Raw genomic sequence first — 19,302 nt, 5'->3', positions numbered from 1 at the left:
TGGTACCTTATAATTTTTGTAACCATCCAGATATTGAAGTAAGATAACATCTGTTATAAGTTTAAGTTGTCTGAGGAACAAAGTCTGCACTTGCATATCTGGTCTGGGTAGATGACTTGAGACACAAAACTGAGCTGGCTGAACTTCTCACTGCAAATATTATTATTTGAATCCAGTGTGTTAACAGCCTTGTAATATATTATTGTAAAAACTTATTTCAAAGAAACAGCTTAAAACAATTTCTAAAATGCAGAAATTCCATTTATTATGTTGAGAATATCAACTGCAAGAAGTCTTGCAATGCATTCTCTTCACTTTAAGTACAATACAGTACACTTGTTCTCCACAATAAGTTACATAAAGGCAAATTTTATGTACATATAAAAAGGATCAGTGCCCAGAACTATTCGCACAGCATATCTGCTATTCAGAAATCAACCATTTAAATCTTTAGTTGCCTTCAAAATTCTTGAGCAAACTAAATTCATAAACAGATCTTAATTACCTGGTTTGAGAAGGGTTTTCAACTAATACCTAAATTCAGTGGAGACCACACAAATGGTTTAACCACTGAATTAGCATTCTCAGCATTCATTCCATAAACAAATGTATTAAAAATGAGGCATGCCATATGACATGATATAAGACAACATGAGAGAAATGATGTGACTGCACGTTTATGCATCCCAAAATACCCAAAAGGGAAGTAGCAAAGTAGTAGTGCCATTGTACAAGGCACTAATGAGACCACAACATAATTCCGCTTATGCATGCTCAAAAAAAACAACCAAGCAAATAAAAAAAAAAAGGAAAAGAATCCCCAACTCCCTAAAACATCCTCCAACTGAAAAAATGAAGAATAAGGCTACTAGTATAATGAGTGGAATGGAGAGCATTGTATAAAGACAGACTGTAATAGCACTTGCTTTTTCAGTCACTGAAACAACTAAGAGTATATGACTGCCTTACAAAAGCATGACATGAAAATGCTCAAAAGAGAATGCAAAAATAATATTGGCATAATAGCAAACAGGCCTCTAATAAATTTGTATGGGAATGAAAAGATGGTTCCTCAACTTAAAGGATGAGACACATAGGCAGGGCCTTTGAATAAGGAGGAGTGGGGCCGAAAATATTTAAACAAACAAGTTTAATAGCATAGCTCAGTTTAGAGAAGGGATTCTGTGATGTGGCATCTACTGTGGGAAAAGACCAGACCCAGAAACATGCAACTGGAACATTCCCAACTTGTCTGATCCATCACAGAGTTAAGAAGGTGGTGTCTCCTTTGCAGTGTGAAGTTACATTATATGCTTTAAAATTCCACTTAAAAGGATTTTCATTCCCCACTCCCCTGAATTATTCTGTATTCAACCATGTTAATGTCTGTTAATAACAGCAAATGCAGCACCAAGCCCTTGCTGTGAAATCCACACCCAAACAGCTGGTGTACCGGTCAGCATGTCCATGTACCTTTCATGGTGAGATTATTTTCCACACCTTTCTCTTGTTTCTATAATGGAGTACAAGTACAGTATATCCTTCTGAAGTCACAGTGCAGTGAGCCATACAGACTGAAAATACTCAAGACACAAAAGATTATTTCATTTAATTCTTAAAATAATGCAAATATAAGAACTGAAATGTACCACATGGAAAAGTGTTGAATTGTACATTCTACAGATTCTTCCAATCGATACTGAAGACACTTTCCTTGAACTACATATACTTCCCAATTCATCTGAGGTGCTTGAACTTGCAAGAAATGTAGGTAACAGCATAACAGTCAAAGAATTACTTGGAAAACAAAAACCCTTTAAACTCTTCTTCACTGAAAAAGAGAGGCACTGCATTTGTAAGCTGAATTAAGGCTGTAAAATGATGCTGGTTCACTGTGAATTTGAAGTCATCAAATGTCACAGGGGTGACACTTAACCCACTGCTTCACTGTTAGTCCTGTAAGCCTGCTTTCGGAGGTGAGTCTCGATCTCCTCCCTGAACACCAGCATCCCAAGGTGCGAGTGAGAGGCCTCGTTCATGGCTTTGGACTGGATGCACATGCGATACTGCTCCGGAGTGAGCTCGTCTGCACAATGCTTCTCGTGCCAGAGGTGAAAGAGACCAGGGACCGGCGTCCTGATCACGATGAGGTCACCATGCAAGTACTTTCTGTAAAGGTGAACATCCTCACCGCCCCAGCCTTTCACTTCCAAGTCAAAACCCCCTGTAAAAACAATATCAGAAAGTGTTATTGGGGTGCACAGGTTCGACGTAAGGCAAAAAGAACAACACTTCGTGTGTAGCGTTACCAGATCTGGTACAACATACCAGAAATTCTGGAGCAATTAACTGAGTTTTCTATGCCAAAGCATGCCAATCTGAGGGAGAGTAGCTTCAAGAATACCACATCCTTGGTGGTAGAAACTGCCCGGGACACAGATCTGGTGACTTCAGAAACTCTCTTAGAACAGTGTCTCCAAATTGCATTATGCATGACATCCCGTGTGACAGCTGCAGAAAACTGTAGGCAAACATCACTGGCTATGCTTTTGGGTTATATTTAGGAAGCATAATGGATTTCAGCAGCTGGAAAATGAAGTTGTTATGCACCACATGAGAAGTCCTCTCTAAAAATACCAGCAATTACTCCATAGGTCACAACTGAAAAGCTGGAATAAGGAAAGGAACATGTTTCACCATTTTAAGTTTTCTTGCTTCTCTAGGACCACAGTGAAGATTGACCCAGCTCTTGTACAATCTCAAAACTCCAGAATTATCAAGTCTTTGTTTGGCACATACCATACAGGTGACAGTATGACTGCTACTAGAAATCAGTCTCTATCCAAGCCATTGTACAGCACATAGGGCTATATCATTACATCTATCAGACTATCTTCAAGACAGTCTTCCACATTTAAGCACACCAGGCTGTTCTCAGTTTTAAGAGCATGCCACAAGAGGGGGGCCAAAGCACACTGCTAAAGCCTCGAACAACTGTATTCAACTGCTCAAGGTTGTTTAAAGAAAGAATTTGAATGCTTCTTGCTTATGTTAGTGGTTTACTTACGTTTCTTAAACTTGATTAATTTGCTTCAGAGAGACACAACGCACCAAAAAAAGCAATATTTTTAGAAGTTCTAGAGTGAAATGTTTCTACTAAAACTATCATGACTTTTAACAAAACACTCATCAGATGGGACATCAAAATCTACAAAACCAAATTTAATCTCATTGGTCAAACTTATCGAGCAAGTCTGACTGCTGGGCTTGGGAAAATAATACAAGGAATAAATGCATTACTTCCTGTCATTAGATAAGACCAGAGAATCAATTTTTAAACACACAATGTTTTTCTTTACAGTTTCATCTTACCAACAGTCAGAAAGTCTGTCCGATATTGACAAGTCATCCCAAAGCCAAAATCTCGCCAGAAACCAGAATCCTTCTTGTGTACCTGCAATTTCAAAACAGTATAATTTTGAAATGTAAAATACATCGAAGGAGGTACATTGCACTTGGTTTTGTAAAAACCTAAGCTCTTCCAGTCATTTGCTCAGTGCAGGATAGAGCATAATAGCACTTCTAGTCATGCACTGATGGGGGCTTCCTAATGACCTGCTCATCACTTCACCCTTTGCCTTCCAATTCCAAATATTTATCCTCACTGCAGTTTCCATGTTTAACTTTCTGCCACACCACCTCTATTTTCTATGTATCTGCCCAGACCAAGCAGTAAATTACAGATAGTCTATTGCTAAACCATCTGTTCCCAATACCCCAATTCCTCCCTGTTTTCTAAGGCCACATTTTTCTCTTCTTGATCTGATATGACCAGAAAAGTAAGCTTTGTGACTGAAGTCAGCAACCATAATATTGTTCAGTTCAAAAAAGTGAACAGCAGAGCTGTCAGGCAGGGGCTCACTCCTCTCTCAGCTGTGACTACCTGAGGCCATATGCAAAAGCTTCCCCTCCAACTTTCTGTGGGATCCTTCCAAACAACATAGGGAACGATTATTATTATTATGTTTTTCTTTTAATACAGCTGTCCTCTGTCACACTCTCTCCTTTCCCTCCAAACCAGTCCCTCTCAGAAGCCTCAGCTGCAAAACCCGATTTCATCTATGCAGTCTCTTCAAAGAGAGTCAGGCTGGACACTGACCACTGCCATTCCATCTTCAAGGAAAAAAAAGACCCAGAAATACAGTAATTCCTTCTTTCTGCTGAGCCCCAAGTCATTCTTAAACCTATTTTCTTGAATGTTTGCAAGGTTTGTTTATTATCTTGACTACAAGCTTCCCTAGAAGCAGTGTCTCATTTCAAAAGCAAGAAAAATTGGCAATATAACAGATGTTGGATCAGATAAAGGTAAAGAAACATCTGCATAGAATACAGCTGTCCAGAACAAGAAAAAGCAACTGACTGACCATCTCAGCCCACCTCAAGCTACATGGCACACTTCTTGCAACTACCATTTGTTAGTTGGCAAAGAGAATCAATACTGAGGAAATCTTATCATTCAGAAGTTTTTTGCGTTTCACCAATTCTTTGTTTGCTGGAACACAAGAAAGCTGCTGCCATGTCATGCCACCATCCTCCTAAAATACTGGCTTTCCAAGCCAGAATAAGTAACAGATCATAAGCAACAGATCAGCACTACCAACTACATTTGATTAATAGCAATTATTTTTTTTTAAACTAGGCAGAACTCCAAGTTTATCTGAATTTTGTACCATTTGATAAGCTTCTATTCCAAGTGCTTTGCCCATAATGGAGAATGGTGTATAGATATGCACTGCCAAAGGTCATAAGATATCCCAAACAAACTATTAAGTTACACTTAATTTTGTTTTAATACAAAGCACACCTAATTCTATCCAGATTAAATCACGCTGCTTACCAATTGCTGCTCCACAGGGGGTGGTAAATCTTGGTTGGCATAGACAATAGCAGGATTGTAAAGGCTGAATACTACAGGATAAAAAACCTTTTTCCCTGCAAGTCAAAAGGTAGTTGTTACTCACTGTGGGCATGCATTCTGAAGGCAAGAGGAAACCAGAGATGTTCTTTTTATCTAAAATATTACCTATTAGCCATCTAGTGAAAACAAACACAAGGACTAGCTGCTAGGATTTCCCACTTAGGCAGCCCCTAACATCTACTGGGGCAAGGCCCACAGGATTCAAAAATATATGTACACATATTTATATATACACTATTGGTCTATACTAACATATAGTTATACATACTTGTATACACAAAAAATATTATACATCTCAGTACCACATCAGATGACAGTGAAAACTACCTGCAATAACAGTATGTAGTAAAATTAAAGATAACCAAGTTTAAGTAACACTTTGTATTGCTGAAGTTTTATGAGTTTGCCTGTTTCCACAAACATGTAAAAGCAGGTATATCCAGGACATCCTGCAAGGGCATCGAGCATCATAAGCATCCTGATTATGATGACACCACCAGTTCTATGTCTACTACAGAAGCCAGATAAATATTTATCACAAACATCTTGCATCGCCAGTGCAAAGGTATTGACAACAGTCCACAGGAATATTCAGTACTCTGATCTCAGCATGAACTCTGAATGTATGAGAAGCATTTTCAGATCTCACTTGAAGCAAAGGTCAAAAACTGCCAGTATGAATTGTTAAGCAGTCTCTAGAACTCCCTTCTTTGTTAAAGCTCATGAGATGCTCCTATCCAAAATTTTCCATGTATTTATACAATTTGTTTCATGAAGAGCAGAGACGGAATTGAAAGAAAAAGCAAGAAACAGAATCCAAATATCTGGCTTATAGAGGATTTTCTTACTTGTTTATTATGTGAATAAAAAGTATCTATTCATTCCAAATTGGCATTTGGAGAAAATGGTTTCTGGCTGCAACAAGTCTAGAATAAAAGTAAGCATTAAAAAAGAACCCAAACACATATTTGACAGGAGAAAGTCTTAAGTAGCATGCTTGTTAATTCAAGAAAGCTTATCCGTCTTGGCAGAAGTCTGTAAAACAAGCAAGCCTCATACAAACTTGTGAAAAATAGTCAGACAATTTCAGAGCTTGGGATGTAAATGTGGAACATTAGCTCACTCTCTGTAAGGAGCACATTGTAGCTGTACTGAAAACTAGTCATATATGATGTGCCTTGGCCATACACAATGCAAGAAGACATAAAACAAAGATATTTCAGTACAACAAAAATTATCTTCCACTGTAGAGCATTACACTGAGTTTTGTTACACAAATTTACATGCAGTGTAATCATTAAAACAATTAAACTGTCTAGCTTCCTTTTAGACAACGAAATCTTAAGAAAATGTGGAAATTGTAAATGTTGTACAAAAAAGACCATGTGCTCTTAAAACAAGCCACCCTAAGGCACAAGTGATTTCTCAGCCTAAATACTATTGCCTTTTGTGCACAGAGTGTGCTTCATTTTCCAAGGTGTGTGTTATTATGTAAGCTCCACAACTCAAGTTAGTTTTCCATATGCTCAACACAGATCAGTTAAGTCCAACAAGGTGACAAGACTCCACTACAGCAACAGTAAGGGAACATACCGGGCTCCGCATTTAAGCGACAACTGTTGAGGAACTCAGCTGTGAAATAAACATCAACATCACAGAAGAACATCAGGACCTCGCCCTTTTCCCAGGCTCTGGCACCCATGTCAAGTCCTCGGCCTCTGTTAAATTCCTCATTCAGAGAGACAAGCGTGTAATTGTGGAAGTCAGTTTCTCTACAAGAAAAACAGAGCCAAACCCAAAATAAATCCATGGGGAGGGGCAGAGGGACTGTTTATACTTTTCCAGCATTTTACAGTAATTTCATTCCGGAAATACAAAGAGAAAAACACCAACAAACAGTTATATCCTCAGAATGAGAAAAGAAAGTATCTGTTCCACTTAGTTGTCTATTTTAAGTTCAGACATTGTAAAAAGACAGACCTTAGTCTTACTTCATAACTTCACATTTAATCATTCAGACAGATTAAAAGGCAACTGACATGAATTAAACTACTCTCTAGAATTACAATGTCATCTAAAATTTTCCCCCACAAACTAAGAAGTCCTGACTAAAAGAGCAATATCTCTGTCCACCAGTTCACACAGGAAGACAAACACAAAGCCAGTGTCCTGACACCTCCAAACTCAAGAGGCCAAGGCCACCTATGTGGTGATGCCACCATAACACAGTCAGTTTGCTTCTCCTCACTGTTTCATACCATAGCACACATGCCTGTAAGTCACAGCAGAAGAGGGAAGGAGCTGCAAAAGGAAATTGGAAATACACCCAGGAACATCTTCAAGCAAAGTTAAGTGTCTACTTCAGAGGGCAATGCTTGAAGAGAACAGAGTGAAGATACAGATCTAGATAAATGCCCAGTGAGTTTGCAGCACTGTATCTGACTCAGTGCTCTGAGGGGCACATGTCACAGGGAGCAGGGCAGGCAGCAGAGCAGCCTCAGAGATGGAGGGGTCCAGGGAGGCTTTGCAGGAGAAAGGCAGAAACTCTTATCTCTTCCTAGAAAACACCTGTGCACACCAGGCCAACTGGTTGCCTCATGTTAAAAGCTGGTGACACAACAGCCTAAGTATATGTCATCGAGCAGAGCCCTGGCCAGCACTGGGAGACAGGGTTTAAACGAGAGCTCAGCTTATTTTTGGCTAAAAAGGGTAACGGGCTTCCAGCTCAGGGATGAGCACAAGAGCTCAGGTAGCAAAGAAGCCCCTTGGCTACAGGGTTACAGACACTCTTACATAGTTCACTGAGACAGCCACAGTGAAACTGTGCTTAAAATCTGTTTACAGCATAGGGTAAGTATAGGCCTACTTAGACTACATTTCTTTTCCTAATCTACAACAAAAATTGTTCCTCCAGTGAAATAACTATTGAAAAGTATATCCCAGTTCCAAAGAACTTAGACTCTGATCAATCTGTTAGCATGACTGAATATCCACTACAACAAGCACCCCTCTTGTTTTCTGGACTGTCAGATAGAAACCTCAGTCTTTTCTGGCCTATAACTTGATTTTTACTAGTCTTCAGGAAACTCTTGCAATCTAAGGTGTAAAATGCCAACCAAATATAGCATGGTGCAAATAAAGGTTAGTTTTCCTAGTAACCCGTAATGGAGTATAAACTTATTATTTTTATTTTTTCACTCTTTTTAAAAACCATTTTAAATGCCAATCAATACTGTTTGTATTGACTGATGTTGGATCGACACACTTACCTAGCTACGGATTCCAGGATGCTTTGTACTTCTGATAGCCCATCCTGTCCAAAATAGACCACTGTGAGGTGAACACGCTTATCCTGATGAATGCACACATCCCTAGAAGCACAAAGGTAAGATGATATTAATAACGACTTGTAACACAACAGAAACTTCAGGTATTTAAAAAAGCTATTGCCTTAAGAAGTATTCGCAGATTCGAGTATTCCAATCAGGCACCAAATAGGTTCCAAAAAACCCCAAGGAAACACTTTTTCCCCCTCTTCTTTCCCCATGTTTCCCATTTGAATCAGAAGGTTCCAATACTGTGTGTCACATTCCAATACCTTATTTTGTAAACAAGCGCTCTACAACTGATGTAAATACAAAAATTGTGTTCAAGATCACCTGTGTCCAGGTTCACAATGACCCTGGCACTTGGTCTAAAAGGAGTTTGTTTTGCTGCAATTTGAGAATCATTTTAGAAGGAAATGTTTTCTCCATACAGTAGGCTCAATCACAAACATCCCAAGGCAGTTGCACACAATGTTGGAATCATTAGTTCTGTTGCAAATCAACCAGAACAGGAATTCAGTTTGAAAAGGAAACAAAACACTGAAAAATCAGCAATACAGCTCACTATATAATCTCATGCACCTACCTAAAGTTTTGCATAAATTGTGCAAATGCCTCAGTTCTTCCAGCAAGAGGAACAATAATGTTAATAATGGATCTAGAAATATCGACCGTTTCACTCTTCACTTTCATGAGGGGTCCAAAAGGTCGGAACAAGGTGACATGCCTGTACTCCATGCCATCCATCTTCTTATAAAACAGCTCATACTGTGTCCCCTTATCTCTTTCTGTACGATAGTAACCTGAAGAATAAGTCACACAAGTAATTTGTACAGTCAAAGATCCCAGCAATTGTATTTCAAAAATACTGAATTTTCCTAAGAGCTGAAGAAGTAGGGGCAAAGCTTCTGGGTTTCTCCTAAAAACAAAAAAATAAAAAGTATACAAACCATTATCAATCACAATCACCCTTCTACCTTTTAGATCAGATCTGAGAAACAACCCCAAACAAACTCCAGCTTCCCCTGCTTCTTAGAGACAACAGGTTTTATGGTCCTACGCCAACTTTTTATGCAGAATTAGAGTTGGGCCTTCCCCAAAAAAGAGAATTCAGTTATTTGCTATGGAAAAGGATGGCTGAAATCTAATATTGCCTGCTCTTAAGCCCTTCAGTAAAAATCTTGCCCTGAGCTAGACCACAGTAAAAGCTGAGATCATCTGGCCAGCAATCAACACAACACAAGCTGAGGGCAGAACAAATGACAATAACTTGCTTGACAAAGCCTGCAAAATCTGACATGTGGTATCTAAAAAAAAGAAAATTTGTGTGATAATGCTGGAATGCTTTAAAATTGTTTTCACTGCTGACCACTAGCTAGTGCTTTCCATCTGATAAATAAGTTGGTGCTTTAATACAGCCACGGTCCTACAAGGACATAGGCATAAGTTTTCTATGTGGCTGTAACGCTTAGAAAACAATGCTAGTCCTCCAGAAACAGAACTATCTGTTGAGAGATATTTTACTCCTGATGGGTAGGAAAAGTCTGTCCCATGCAGAACATGGTCCTTTCATTTAAGGATCATTAAGGAAGCAAATTAACTGATAGCCTCTAATTTTACACCACAAAGGAAAAGACCAACGTTCATCTGTGGTTTTGACTAAACTAAGCTCTATGTTGCTAATTCCACATCTATACTACCCTGAAATGATGACAGGAAGAATCCTTCAACAAAACTGCCCTATGTTGATCCCACCTCTGCTCCCCTCTCTCACCAGCAAAGAAAAGCTGTATTATAAAGAAGAGCCACGAGCTACACTATGAACCAAACAAATACCAGTTGAAGTAGCCACACAGAAAATTGAGAAAGTTATGAAGACCCCCAAGTGCAAAAAATACCTCTGCCCTTACATGATGTAACCAGTGAATTTCCATTCACTTGGCTGGCCTGAACTGTCCCTTCTACAAGTCAGCCTTCACAGCAGCTGAAATCCTCCAGCCCCACACCCAGAAAGCAGGTGGTGGTGGGGCAAAGAATAGATGAGCCATGCTGGTGATACAAAGGGCTCTTTTTCCTGCTCAGTATTGATATTGCCTTTGTTGTTGTTGTTTTTTTCAACTGAAATCAACATGGGTATCTGAAGGTAACAGCCCTCCAACTTGGAGCAGCTTTGACTGTCTTGGGAACTAGAAAGAACTGATGACACAATTTTGTATCTCTCCCTATCCTCAAACAAGTATTCTCTACCTGACATTACCTTCTCATTCAATACAAGAAGCAAGGCAGTGTGCATACCACCTTGCCCTAACTTTTTTGTGTATATCCCAGGCTCCCTTTACAGAGAGTCCTTTCCCTAAATCTACCTAACTCCCTCTGTGTTCCTCTGCTCCTGTGTCCACCCCCGAAGCAAACCCAGTTTTGTTCACTGATATCCCCTCCTTATGTCAAACAGCCTCTCTTTTACATCAAGATCCTTATTCCCCTCCAGTACTCAGCTCCATAATCCACTCCTTGTGGACAAGCAGGTGCACTGGCAGACCTGACAGGAAAAGTGGATGAGCACCACAGAGGGTCTGTGGAAGACAGGGTGTAGCAGAACAAGTTGGTGCCATCTCACTGGAAGTTAATGGTGACTAAATCTAACTTTTCAACAGAGATGCTTTTTACCCTTGGAACAAAGTCCTGCAATGCTCTCTTTGAAGAGACAGAAATCCATTTATACTTTTGTCAACATAGAGCTGCATTAAGTATGCACCACATTCTAATGCTCAGTTTCAAATCAGTATTAATTACAAGTCCTGAAAACCATGTTTCAAACAATGAAAGTCAGAAAGATTTTCAATCCCCATCAATCCTTTTCCACTTCAACCCTCTGTGCTGAGTAGACCAGCACTGAAGCTTGAAAACAGCATCCTGATTATTGAAACAGCTGATGCACCACAATGCTTGCACATTGTGCTCTCATGTAATATTCAGCAAATACTTTGTACCAGTGCTCCTATGTAAATTAACATTCAGTATTGTATATTAAATTCTTTTCTATAGTATCCAATAGTTGTTTACAGATAAAATACCATTTACAACATAAGTGAAGTTTTTAAAAAGCATGTTGTCTGCCAAAAGCTTATCTTTAATCAAAGGATAAGCTTAGATGTCAGCCTAGAATAGAATGCTGTAATACAGAATAAAAATTTCTATATTAGACATAAAAAAAAAATGCTGCTGTAACTTCATAAGGACCTTAATACGCAAATTTGAATTTGCAACATTCAGTTGTTGGAATATGAGATTATAAACTTTTTAATCTCAACATGCCACTAGCACCACACTTCTTTTAAATAGTAATTCTCCTTGTTATGAGCTAACCTCTCTTGGTCATCTTCTATGAATACTTCTGTGGAATTAAAGCTTCTATACATGTAAACCAGAATTGAGAACAGCCAGAAAAAGAACTCACATCTGGTTTACCTCTTAGCATATTCAGGTTTTTAACACCTGGGACTGACTCATGTAATAAAACCTGTTATCTCACCTTCCAACTAGCATACACTGGCTGCCATCCAAAATAGAACTCCATAAGTAAAGACTGAAAAAGCAGTAGAAATAATTTAACAGCTGCTATTCCTGGTCCATGAAGTTTTCCTCCCTTTGCAGAAGTTCTGTTTTTCACCAAACAAATTAAACATATGAATACTGGGTATCAGTTACTACCAAAGCCAAAAAGCTGTTCTTCTATTGCCTTGAAGAAGGTGTTTGGTCTATGAATTGAAGACCTATCTCTTTGTTGGTGTGTATTAAAATTCTCCACTGAAGTTCCCAGGACACTGGCCAGTTTCTGGTCTTATGCAGCACACACTAGAGGGGCTGTGTGCATGACAAACAGTCCAGACTGTTCTGTGGCTGTCAAGGACTTTGGAAGAGTTTTGACTTCAAGCTTGCAGCATGGGAATAAAGAATTTTTCCACACCAAGGATAGGTGGGAAGTCGTCTCTTTAGATTCAGACCTAAAGAAAAAGTTTCTGGCCTTTGCCTAGTTCCAAATGGAAACACAGAAGCAAGAGAAATGGACCCAAACGGCAGCACTGCTAAACATCCAATAACAAGACCTTTATTAGACGTTAGTCAATTGATAAGTAGCTTCTGAAAATATGCTAATGCTTCTGTTTTCCAAAGGTTAATTTAAAACGGAAGCGCTTCTTAATCTCTTAATAAAGTAAGACAGTTACCCTGATAAATGTAACCCAAATAAACCAATTACACTGATAGTGAAGTACAGATGTCCATGAAGGCTCCTCAGTGAGTTCTGTATCACTATTAAAGACAATGTCACAGGGTTCTGGAGAAAGGGAACAGATAGAGGTAATACTATTATGGTCCTCTCATCTTAATTACCCTACAGTTCTCAATGTTATCAAATACTGATCTCAAAAAAAATCTATTTTTAATCAAGGACTATCTTTGAGTGTGCAGTTCAGCAATTAGGTTCATTGTTTGTAATCCTAAATCCATCCATTTTTGAAAATATGTAAAATTGCATCTTTTATCCTCTCTAGGGATACTCTTCATCCATGGGGAATAGAATACTTCTGTTTTTCATACATTTAGATCTAATGGAAATACTAAGAAAAACAGCAACTTCAAAGTGTTTCTCAAACAGCAACCACAAAATAAGACCTTTTTCAGGTCAGATTTTTGTTCTGCTAATATTAGAATTCTGGAAGTTTCATTATGGGTTACAGCAAAGCAGAAGAGGTGATGATGCAGCAAACAGAAGAAACTTGCTGTTTTTCTCTTCACCAGTAGAGCAAGACAATTTAGCTTTGTGAAGAATAATTTGGAGCTTTCAGAAAATATCTTTGTAGTTGCAGTGTATACTTAGAAGTCTTTTCTTTTTTCCTGGTGTTATTGCTCACCAACAGCCATGATGTGGCTGTGGCAGCTCTGCCTAATAACAACTGCAATACAGATTTGGGTCATCACTTTGCCTTGCAACTAAAAAATAACATCAGTTTGGAAAACACTTGAACAGATTGCTCCCTATCATGCATAGAGCTTCCCTTCAACATTGGTAGAAGACAGAACATCTTAATGTGGAGACCACAAAGGCTCAGCATGCAGCAAAGATGCTGCACGAACAGTTAATTTAAGGACAAAGAGCAAAAATACAGAGTGACAACAAAGTTAGCCAGTATGTATTTTGAAGTTTTTTGGCCTACACAGTGCACAGTGTTAGAGTAATAAAAATCAGTCGATTCAGACTACTATGTGTATTATTGACAAATTAAGTCTATTTTTTCAGAAAAAAGTTTGTTTCAGAAGTTTCCATTTATAAAATAGAAGGCAGATTCATTTTAAATTCGAGTTCTTCATATTTGTTGTCTCCAGTTACTCCAATATAGATGAATCCTAAAACACAGTAAGAAAAAAAGTTCTTGATGCTTTTTCAAATGAAGTGAGTGCTACTTTACTGACTGGGCAGAGGCAACATAAATACTGGGGAAGAACTGCAGACATATTCAGCAGAGATTAAAAGATATCATTAGGTAAAACCGTCTTTAAGAAAAGATACTCTAAATTTAAACAGTCACCAAATTCTCTAAAGTAGAGAGTACCTGAAAGTACATATCACAGAAGATTACATAGTTCAAAGTTTAGTCTAACTGTTTCACAAGTCTAGGAAAAAAGCTGACATAAATCCCAAAAGCAAACTTTTACCTGCATGAAAATTTAGCCTGTTGAGGTAAGAAGCTACAACACTTCTAGAATAAAAATACCTTTTTCTCACTTAGCTTGTACTTATGGCACAGTTTTGGTAGATATGTACGTATTAGTTCTGAGAAAAAAAAATCCTATAAGCCAGAACAAACCAAAATCAGTTTATCTATACTGAGCATAAAATATGATGGTTATGTACTAACTAACACAGGATCATGTTTTTCCTTTTGTCCCAGAACCAAGAAACAAATAAATCCGCACACCAAGCTTCTCAGCCTCTAGGCTTCAAACACACAATACTCTAGTTGTAGTCCCAAACCACTTATTACAAAATAATCTATTACCAACTGAAGAGGACACAGAACTTATCTATTTTCACTGAAGACAACTTTAAAAACCTATTTCTCTAAATGAGCAATGCTAATCCAGCAAAAATTTAGATGTGCTCTTAGGACAGCTACAGGACCTGTTCTGACTTCAGTAGGTACACCAAGCTTATTATGAAACTTAAACCTACCCATTTATGACAGCTTAAGTGAGCAATATTTTCTAAATAGAAAGGCATCAGCTTTCCAATGGACTTCCCTGAAACAGGGATGAACAAACTGACAATGGAGGTGGAGTGCCAGAGCCCACCCAAAGGGTGGCAGGGCAAGGGACCTGCAGGTACCACTACTGACTGGTTCCATTTCTCACCCACAGGTTTTGGAACAACAAGGAGGGTGGGGGGAAAGGTGTTAATATTCAGAAGCAGCCTTGTTTTTGCTGGCTAAGTTAGCCAGTAGTATTTGCACATTAAAAAACCACAGAATGCCCACGCAAGCCACAACTTCTGTCTGAAAAAAGATACCAATAGATATAGGTATCACTATGGTTAGTTGCTAACACACCCACATACAGCATAGAATACTTTTCTTTCCCTATAGTTCCTGTAACTCTGTGTTTGAAGTGACTGTCTTTACAGCAAAAGAAAATTAGTTTGATTTCCAGAAACAATTATTAATATACTGGTGAGAACAGAGGCAGAGGTATATAGTTCTAAGGTCCTAAAGCTACTTGTTTTCTTGAAGGTCTGTCAATAAAGGCAGTACACTAGAAAATCAACAGCCATTTCAGTCATGGTAAAATAAAAATCCACTAGAATATAAGCATTATCTAAAAAAGCAGCTGAGTACTTAATGCAGAAATAAAGCAATTTAAAGACTGCAAGAATTACTAGCTCCAGACAAAAAAAAATGGGTTTAAATGAGAACTGTACTAAGAGCCTGACATTGTGCTGGCTGTGTTACACACACCCAGCTGAGAGGACTGCACACCTTGCCCCACCTTCTGGAATGAACAACAGTACTTGCAGAAAACTTTAAACACAGTAGCTGTTAAAAGCAGGGATTTTTTGCACTACAGACCAATTACATCATCCAAGACTGAAAGAACCAATTATTTCAAGACCAACAGTACCTTTGTCCAACGTTTGCTAAACAGCACAGACATCAGCACTGCTGAGATCCAGAGTCCCTTTTACAGTAATGGTCTTTTAACATGGTCCACCTTTGGTTATTTTATGGCAGCTTTGCTTTCACATATGCTTTCATAATATGTGTTCTGTTATCAAACTTAGAAGCACTGAGACAAAATTGAAGAGAGAGCAAGAAAACACTTCAAGACTGCAAAACTTAATGGAGCCCAAAACTGGTATACCATGAAAGGTCTATTCAGGACAGCAAGTTCTTCAGCTGACATGACCAGAACACATTAGCCTTTCAATGCTCTCTCTCCAATGAGTACGCCAACCCTCTTAAGAGAGTCAAAAGCCTGAATATTAACTAAAAGTGGCATAGAGATGAGTGAAGAAAAACCCTGTAGCTTCATAGTAGATTGCTTAAATACTCTGAAACAAGAAGCAATTTCTCCCTCCCGCTGACACCAGTTTCACTGGAACTCTCAGTTTATTTAATACCATAAGCAGTTGTGTCACACTGACTTTAGCTACAATCTATTAATACCTCATCATTTTAAACAGATACAGCTTCCCCTGTACAATTCTTGAGGTGAGCCCTTCTCCTGAAATGCATTTCTTACTCCCTACTCAAAACACAATACAACGAAGCAATAATATTCCCATCATTAGAAATAATGGTTCTTACTGTGTAATTACTGTTCAAGACTCTATTAAAGTAGGTAAAAAATCCAGAAGTACAAACACCATTAGATGCCTGTTGTGACATTCTGTTAACAGGCTGGAAAGTATGTAATAAACATACCTTCTATAAAGTCATTTTCACCATACAGCTGCCTCTCTCCTACTCCATCGTCTTCATCTTGTCCATCTTCTTCATCTGGATTATTGATAACTTCTAGGCCAGCCTCGATAACTTCCACCAATTCATCTCGTTTATCCTTTCTAACGGGTTTCTCTTCTGGATGCCGAGTGAGCCCCATTTCCAACTGGAACACTTTCATGGATGTAAAGCTTTCAAAAGGAATGACGCCGTATTCACTAGGCAGTTTGGCCCCCATGCTCACCTCAGCTTTGTCAATCTGGGAATGAAGAAACTCTAGGAGATCATTGGATGTTTGTTCTTTGGTGCCCTGGTAGTTCATACCGTTGACCTTTGGGCTCTTTTTTTCCTGCAGGGACTTCAATTTATCACTCATTTCCTGAAGCTCTTGCTTTAACTGGGCGATCTGACGTTTCAGACTGGTAGCTCGGTTTTGATAATGCTCTTCTTGTTCCTGCAAGAGAGCTTGGTAATATTCTTTACCCATGTTTTCACCTACAACCCCAGGTAAAGATCCATTACCATCCGTTTGCGGAGCACACTCGAGCAAATACATGAGCAAGACTAAACTGAACAGTAAAGCAATGCCCACTAAGAGCCAACGAGTCCTGGCTTGAATTACTAAGCCTCTTCTGGGCATTCTTATATTATTTCTGTTTCCAATCCTAAAAGATGACTTATTTGCTCATGCTTTCCAGGGAACATCACCCCAGACACCAAATCTTAGAAAGAGAAGGAAAGTACAACTGTAATAGCTACTACAAGTTCTGGTAACATAGCTGAAGAGCAGTTTTCAACCTTTGCCTTAATCAGGTGTCATTGCAGAGATGTAAATCTGAAGTTCCTATGTCATCCATAACCATCAACTGTAAGCCTGGTTGACGCCATACAGTTTGCTCAGGATTTCCTACCCCAAACAAAAAAAACCTGCAAAAAGGGAGGAAGATGGAAGACACCAGCCAGGAGTCATATTTCCATTTCCTAATTCAGTCCTATTTGAAGGAGTTTAGCCTATTTCAAGTTCTTTGAGGAAAGTCTGCAAAAATAATTTTATAGGCTTTGAACAGACAGCAATTTTTTTCCCCCACTATGTGTGAGAGCAGTCTGCAGTTTAGCAACAGTGATTTTCATTGGCTAGTCTTGCTTCTCCTCTGGCACTTGAGTACTTTATTCCACTTCCCCTCCTTGGAATATGTGGTTTGAATCAGCAAAATGAAGACAGAACCTAGAATTAAAAGAAAGGTGCATATTAGAACTACATAGCAGGCAGTCATTTGGAAAACACATGAACAAAGTTGGAACACATGGATGGATGCAAAGGACTGCTGGTGGAAGGGGTGAGAAAATGAGAAAGAAAACATTACTTTTTCCTTTACATTACCCTTAAGTGACTCCCTTTGACATAGTGTCTGGAAAATAATAATATGGACAGTATAATGAAATGCATTTGTCACATAGCTAGGTAAAGCAGTAAAGGTTATTCCAGTTTCATTATGTTTTGTCCCCATTCTTTCTTAGGGTTTTTTTTGTTTTGTTTTACTCTGTGGGAGGGAAAAAAACACCAACAAACCCACTCCATGTCCTTCCTACTCCTCTAAACTCAAAAAAAACACAAACCTCCAAGAACTATTTTTGAAGCAGCAGAAGCTTGCAATTTCTTTTGCTTTTACTTAAAGTAAATATCTTTCAGGGTTTAACTATTCACTCATGAATTGTAGATTTAAATATCAAAGCTTACAGACACAGCATTTCAGATTAAGTCAAATTCAACAGAAATTAAAATTCAAACCCCTACTCCTGATTGATGAAAGGGAGCCTCATGTTATCCATTCATTAACATTTCCATCTTTTGATATAGCTAGACTGGTGTGAAGAGGTATTAACTACTTGCACTCTTACACCACTGACCAAACCAGCCTGGAGAAAAAGACCAGAGAAAGAGACCAGAGTTATGCAAGAGGGGGATATCAAAAATCCTACTCAGCAATGACAGTCAGCTGAACATTTAATGGGCCTCTTCAATGACAGCATAAAAAGCCAAGAAGTAGGCTCAATGCATGTTAGTTTACTTTCTAACATTAATAAAATACTTTCAGTTAAAATCTGCTTGTATAAAATAAGTGAAACTCATTAAAATATATCTTGGGCTATACATCCATTTCAGCTGTGTTATGCAGTTACTGTTTGGGGGAAGTTCTGAGACTTCCTGTTTAGTTTCAGTACACTTATGAGACTAGGAAAAAATTACCCACTCCAATACTCCTTATATATGGGTTGGACAGACTTATCTAGCACTGCCAGCAGCCACAAAGCCTGTCTTCCTCTGACCTTGCAAGACAGTCAGGATGCCACGATGCACTCCATGTGTTTACAACAAACACCTTGCAGTGTGGCTCCCCAGTTATGTCTTTGTGACTCTTCTCCTCTCCCTTTGGCTTCCAGCATCAGGATACTGCTTTAGTGAGAATCGGGTACCCTGATCAATGGTATCATGATATTCAGTATCCTCATTTGCAAGAAAGCTTCAATTACAAGCCCTGAAAGATTAAGTGATTTATTCATACCACCAACAGCAATGTCTGTGATAGCTGACCCTAAGTTTGCAGGCATGTCAGGCACACTAAGTTTGGAACTGAACCTTGGAGTTGTTCAGCTCAAGTCTACAGGACTGCTTAAAGCATTTTTTAGTATCTCCAGTGCTAAAGTCTCTTTTAATGAATAATTTAGATAGATTACATAGGAATTCTTAATACAGCAGCTTAAAGGTAGTAGTTACCTGAAACTGATGCTTTTTGAACTCACAGAAAAAACACTAGAAACTTCGATAGAAAATAAATAACAGTTTTATCAACTGAATACTAGATAACATCATTCCAAGTAAAAATAAGGCTGAAGTTAGTCACTCCTTATTGCACAAACACAACATTATAAAAATGCAAATTAAGTACCCATAAAGAGTGATCAACACCAGATGTATCCTCAGACTACTGACCACCATCCAGAT

The 19,302-nt window shown here is 38.6% G+C and overlaps 1 protein-coding gene across 1 annotated transcript in view; it reads right to left on the bottom strand.

Annotated features, from left to right (window-relative positions):
• Positions 1-249: 249 nt before the first annotated feature.
• Positions 250-19,302, bottom strand: part of CSGALNACT2 (chondroitin sulfate N-acetylgalactosaminyltransferase 2) — a 33,523-nt gene continuing 14,470 nt past the window's right edge. Inside the window, exons 2-8 of the mRNA XM_051800920.1 lie at positions 16,281-17,523; positions 8,891-9,107; positions 8,248-8,349; positions 6,572-6,750; positions 4,898-4,992; positions 3,373-3,454; positions 250-2,224 (exon numbers count right to left, since the gene is read on the bottom strand). Coding sequence (XP_051656880.1) covers positions 1,932-2,224; positions 3,373-3,454; positions 4,898-4,992; positions 6,572-6,750; positions 8,248-8,349; positions 8,891-9,107; positions 16,281-16,938 — 1,626 coding nt within the window. The 5' untranslated portion in view covers positions 16,939-17,523 and the 3' untranslated portion in view covers positions 250-1,931. The remainder of the gene's footprint in view (positions 2,225-3,372; positions 3,455-4,897; positions 4,993-6,571; positions 6,751-8,247; positions 8,350-8,890; positions 9,108-16,280; positions 17,524-19,302) is intronic.

Source organism: Manacus candei, unplaced genomic scaffold (assembly GCF_025592945.1).
Source record: "Manacus candei isolate 608988 ecotype Guabito, Panama unplaced genomic scaffold, ASM2559294v1 h1tg000050l, whole genome shotgun sequence".
Taxonomy (NCBI): domain Eukaryota; kingdom Metazoa; phylum Chordata; class Aves; order Passeriformes; family Pipridae; genus Manacus; species Manacus candei.
Note: the sequence above shows the minus strand (reverse complement) of the source record. Positions and strands in the feature narration are given on the sequence as shown.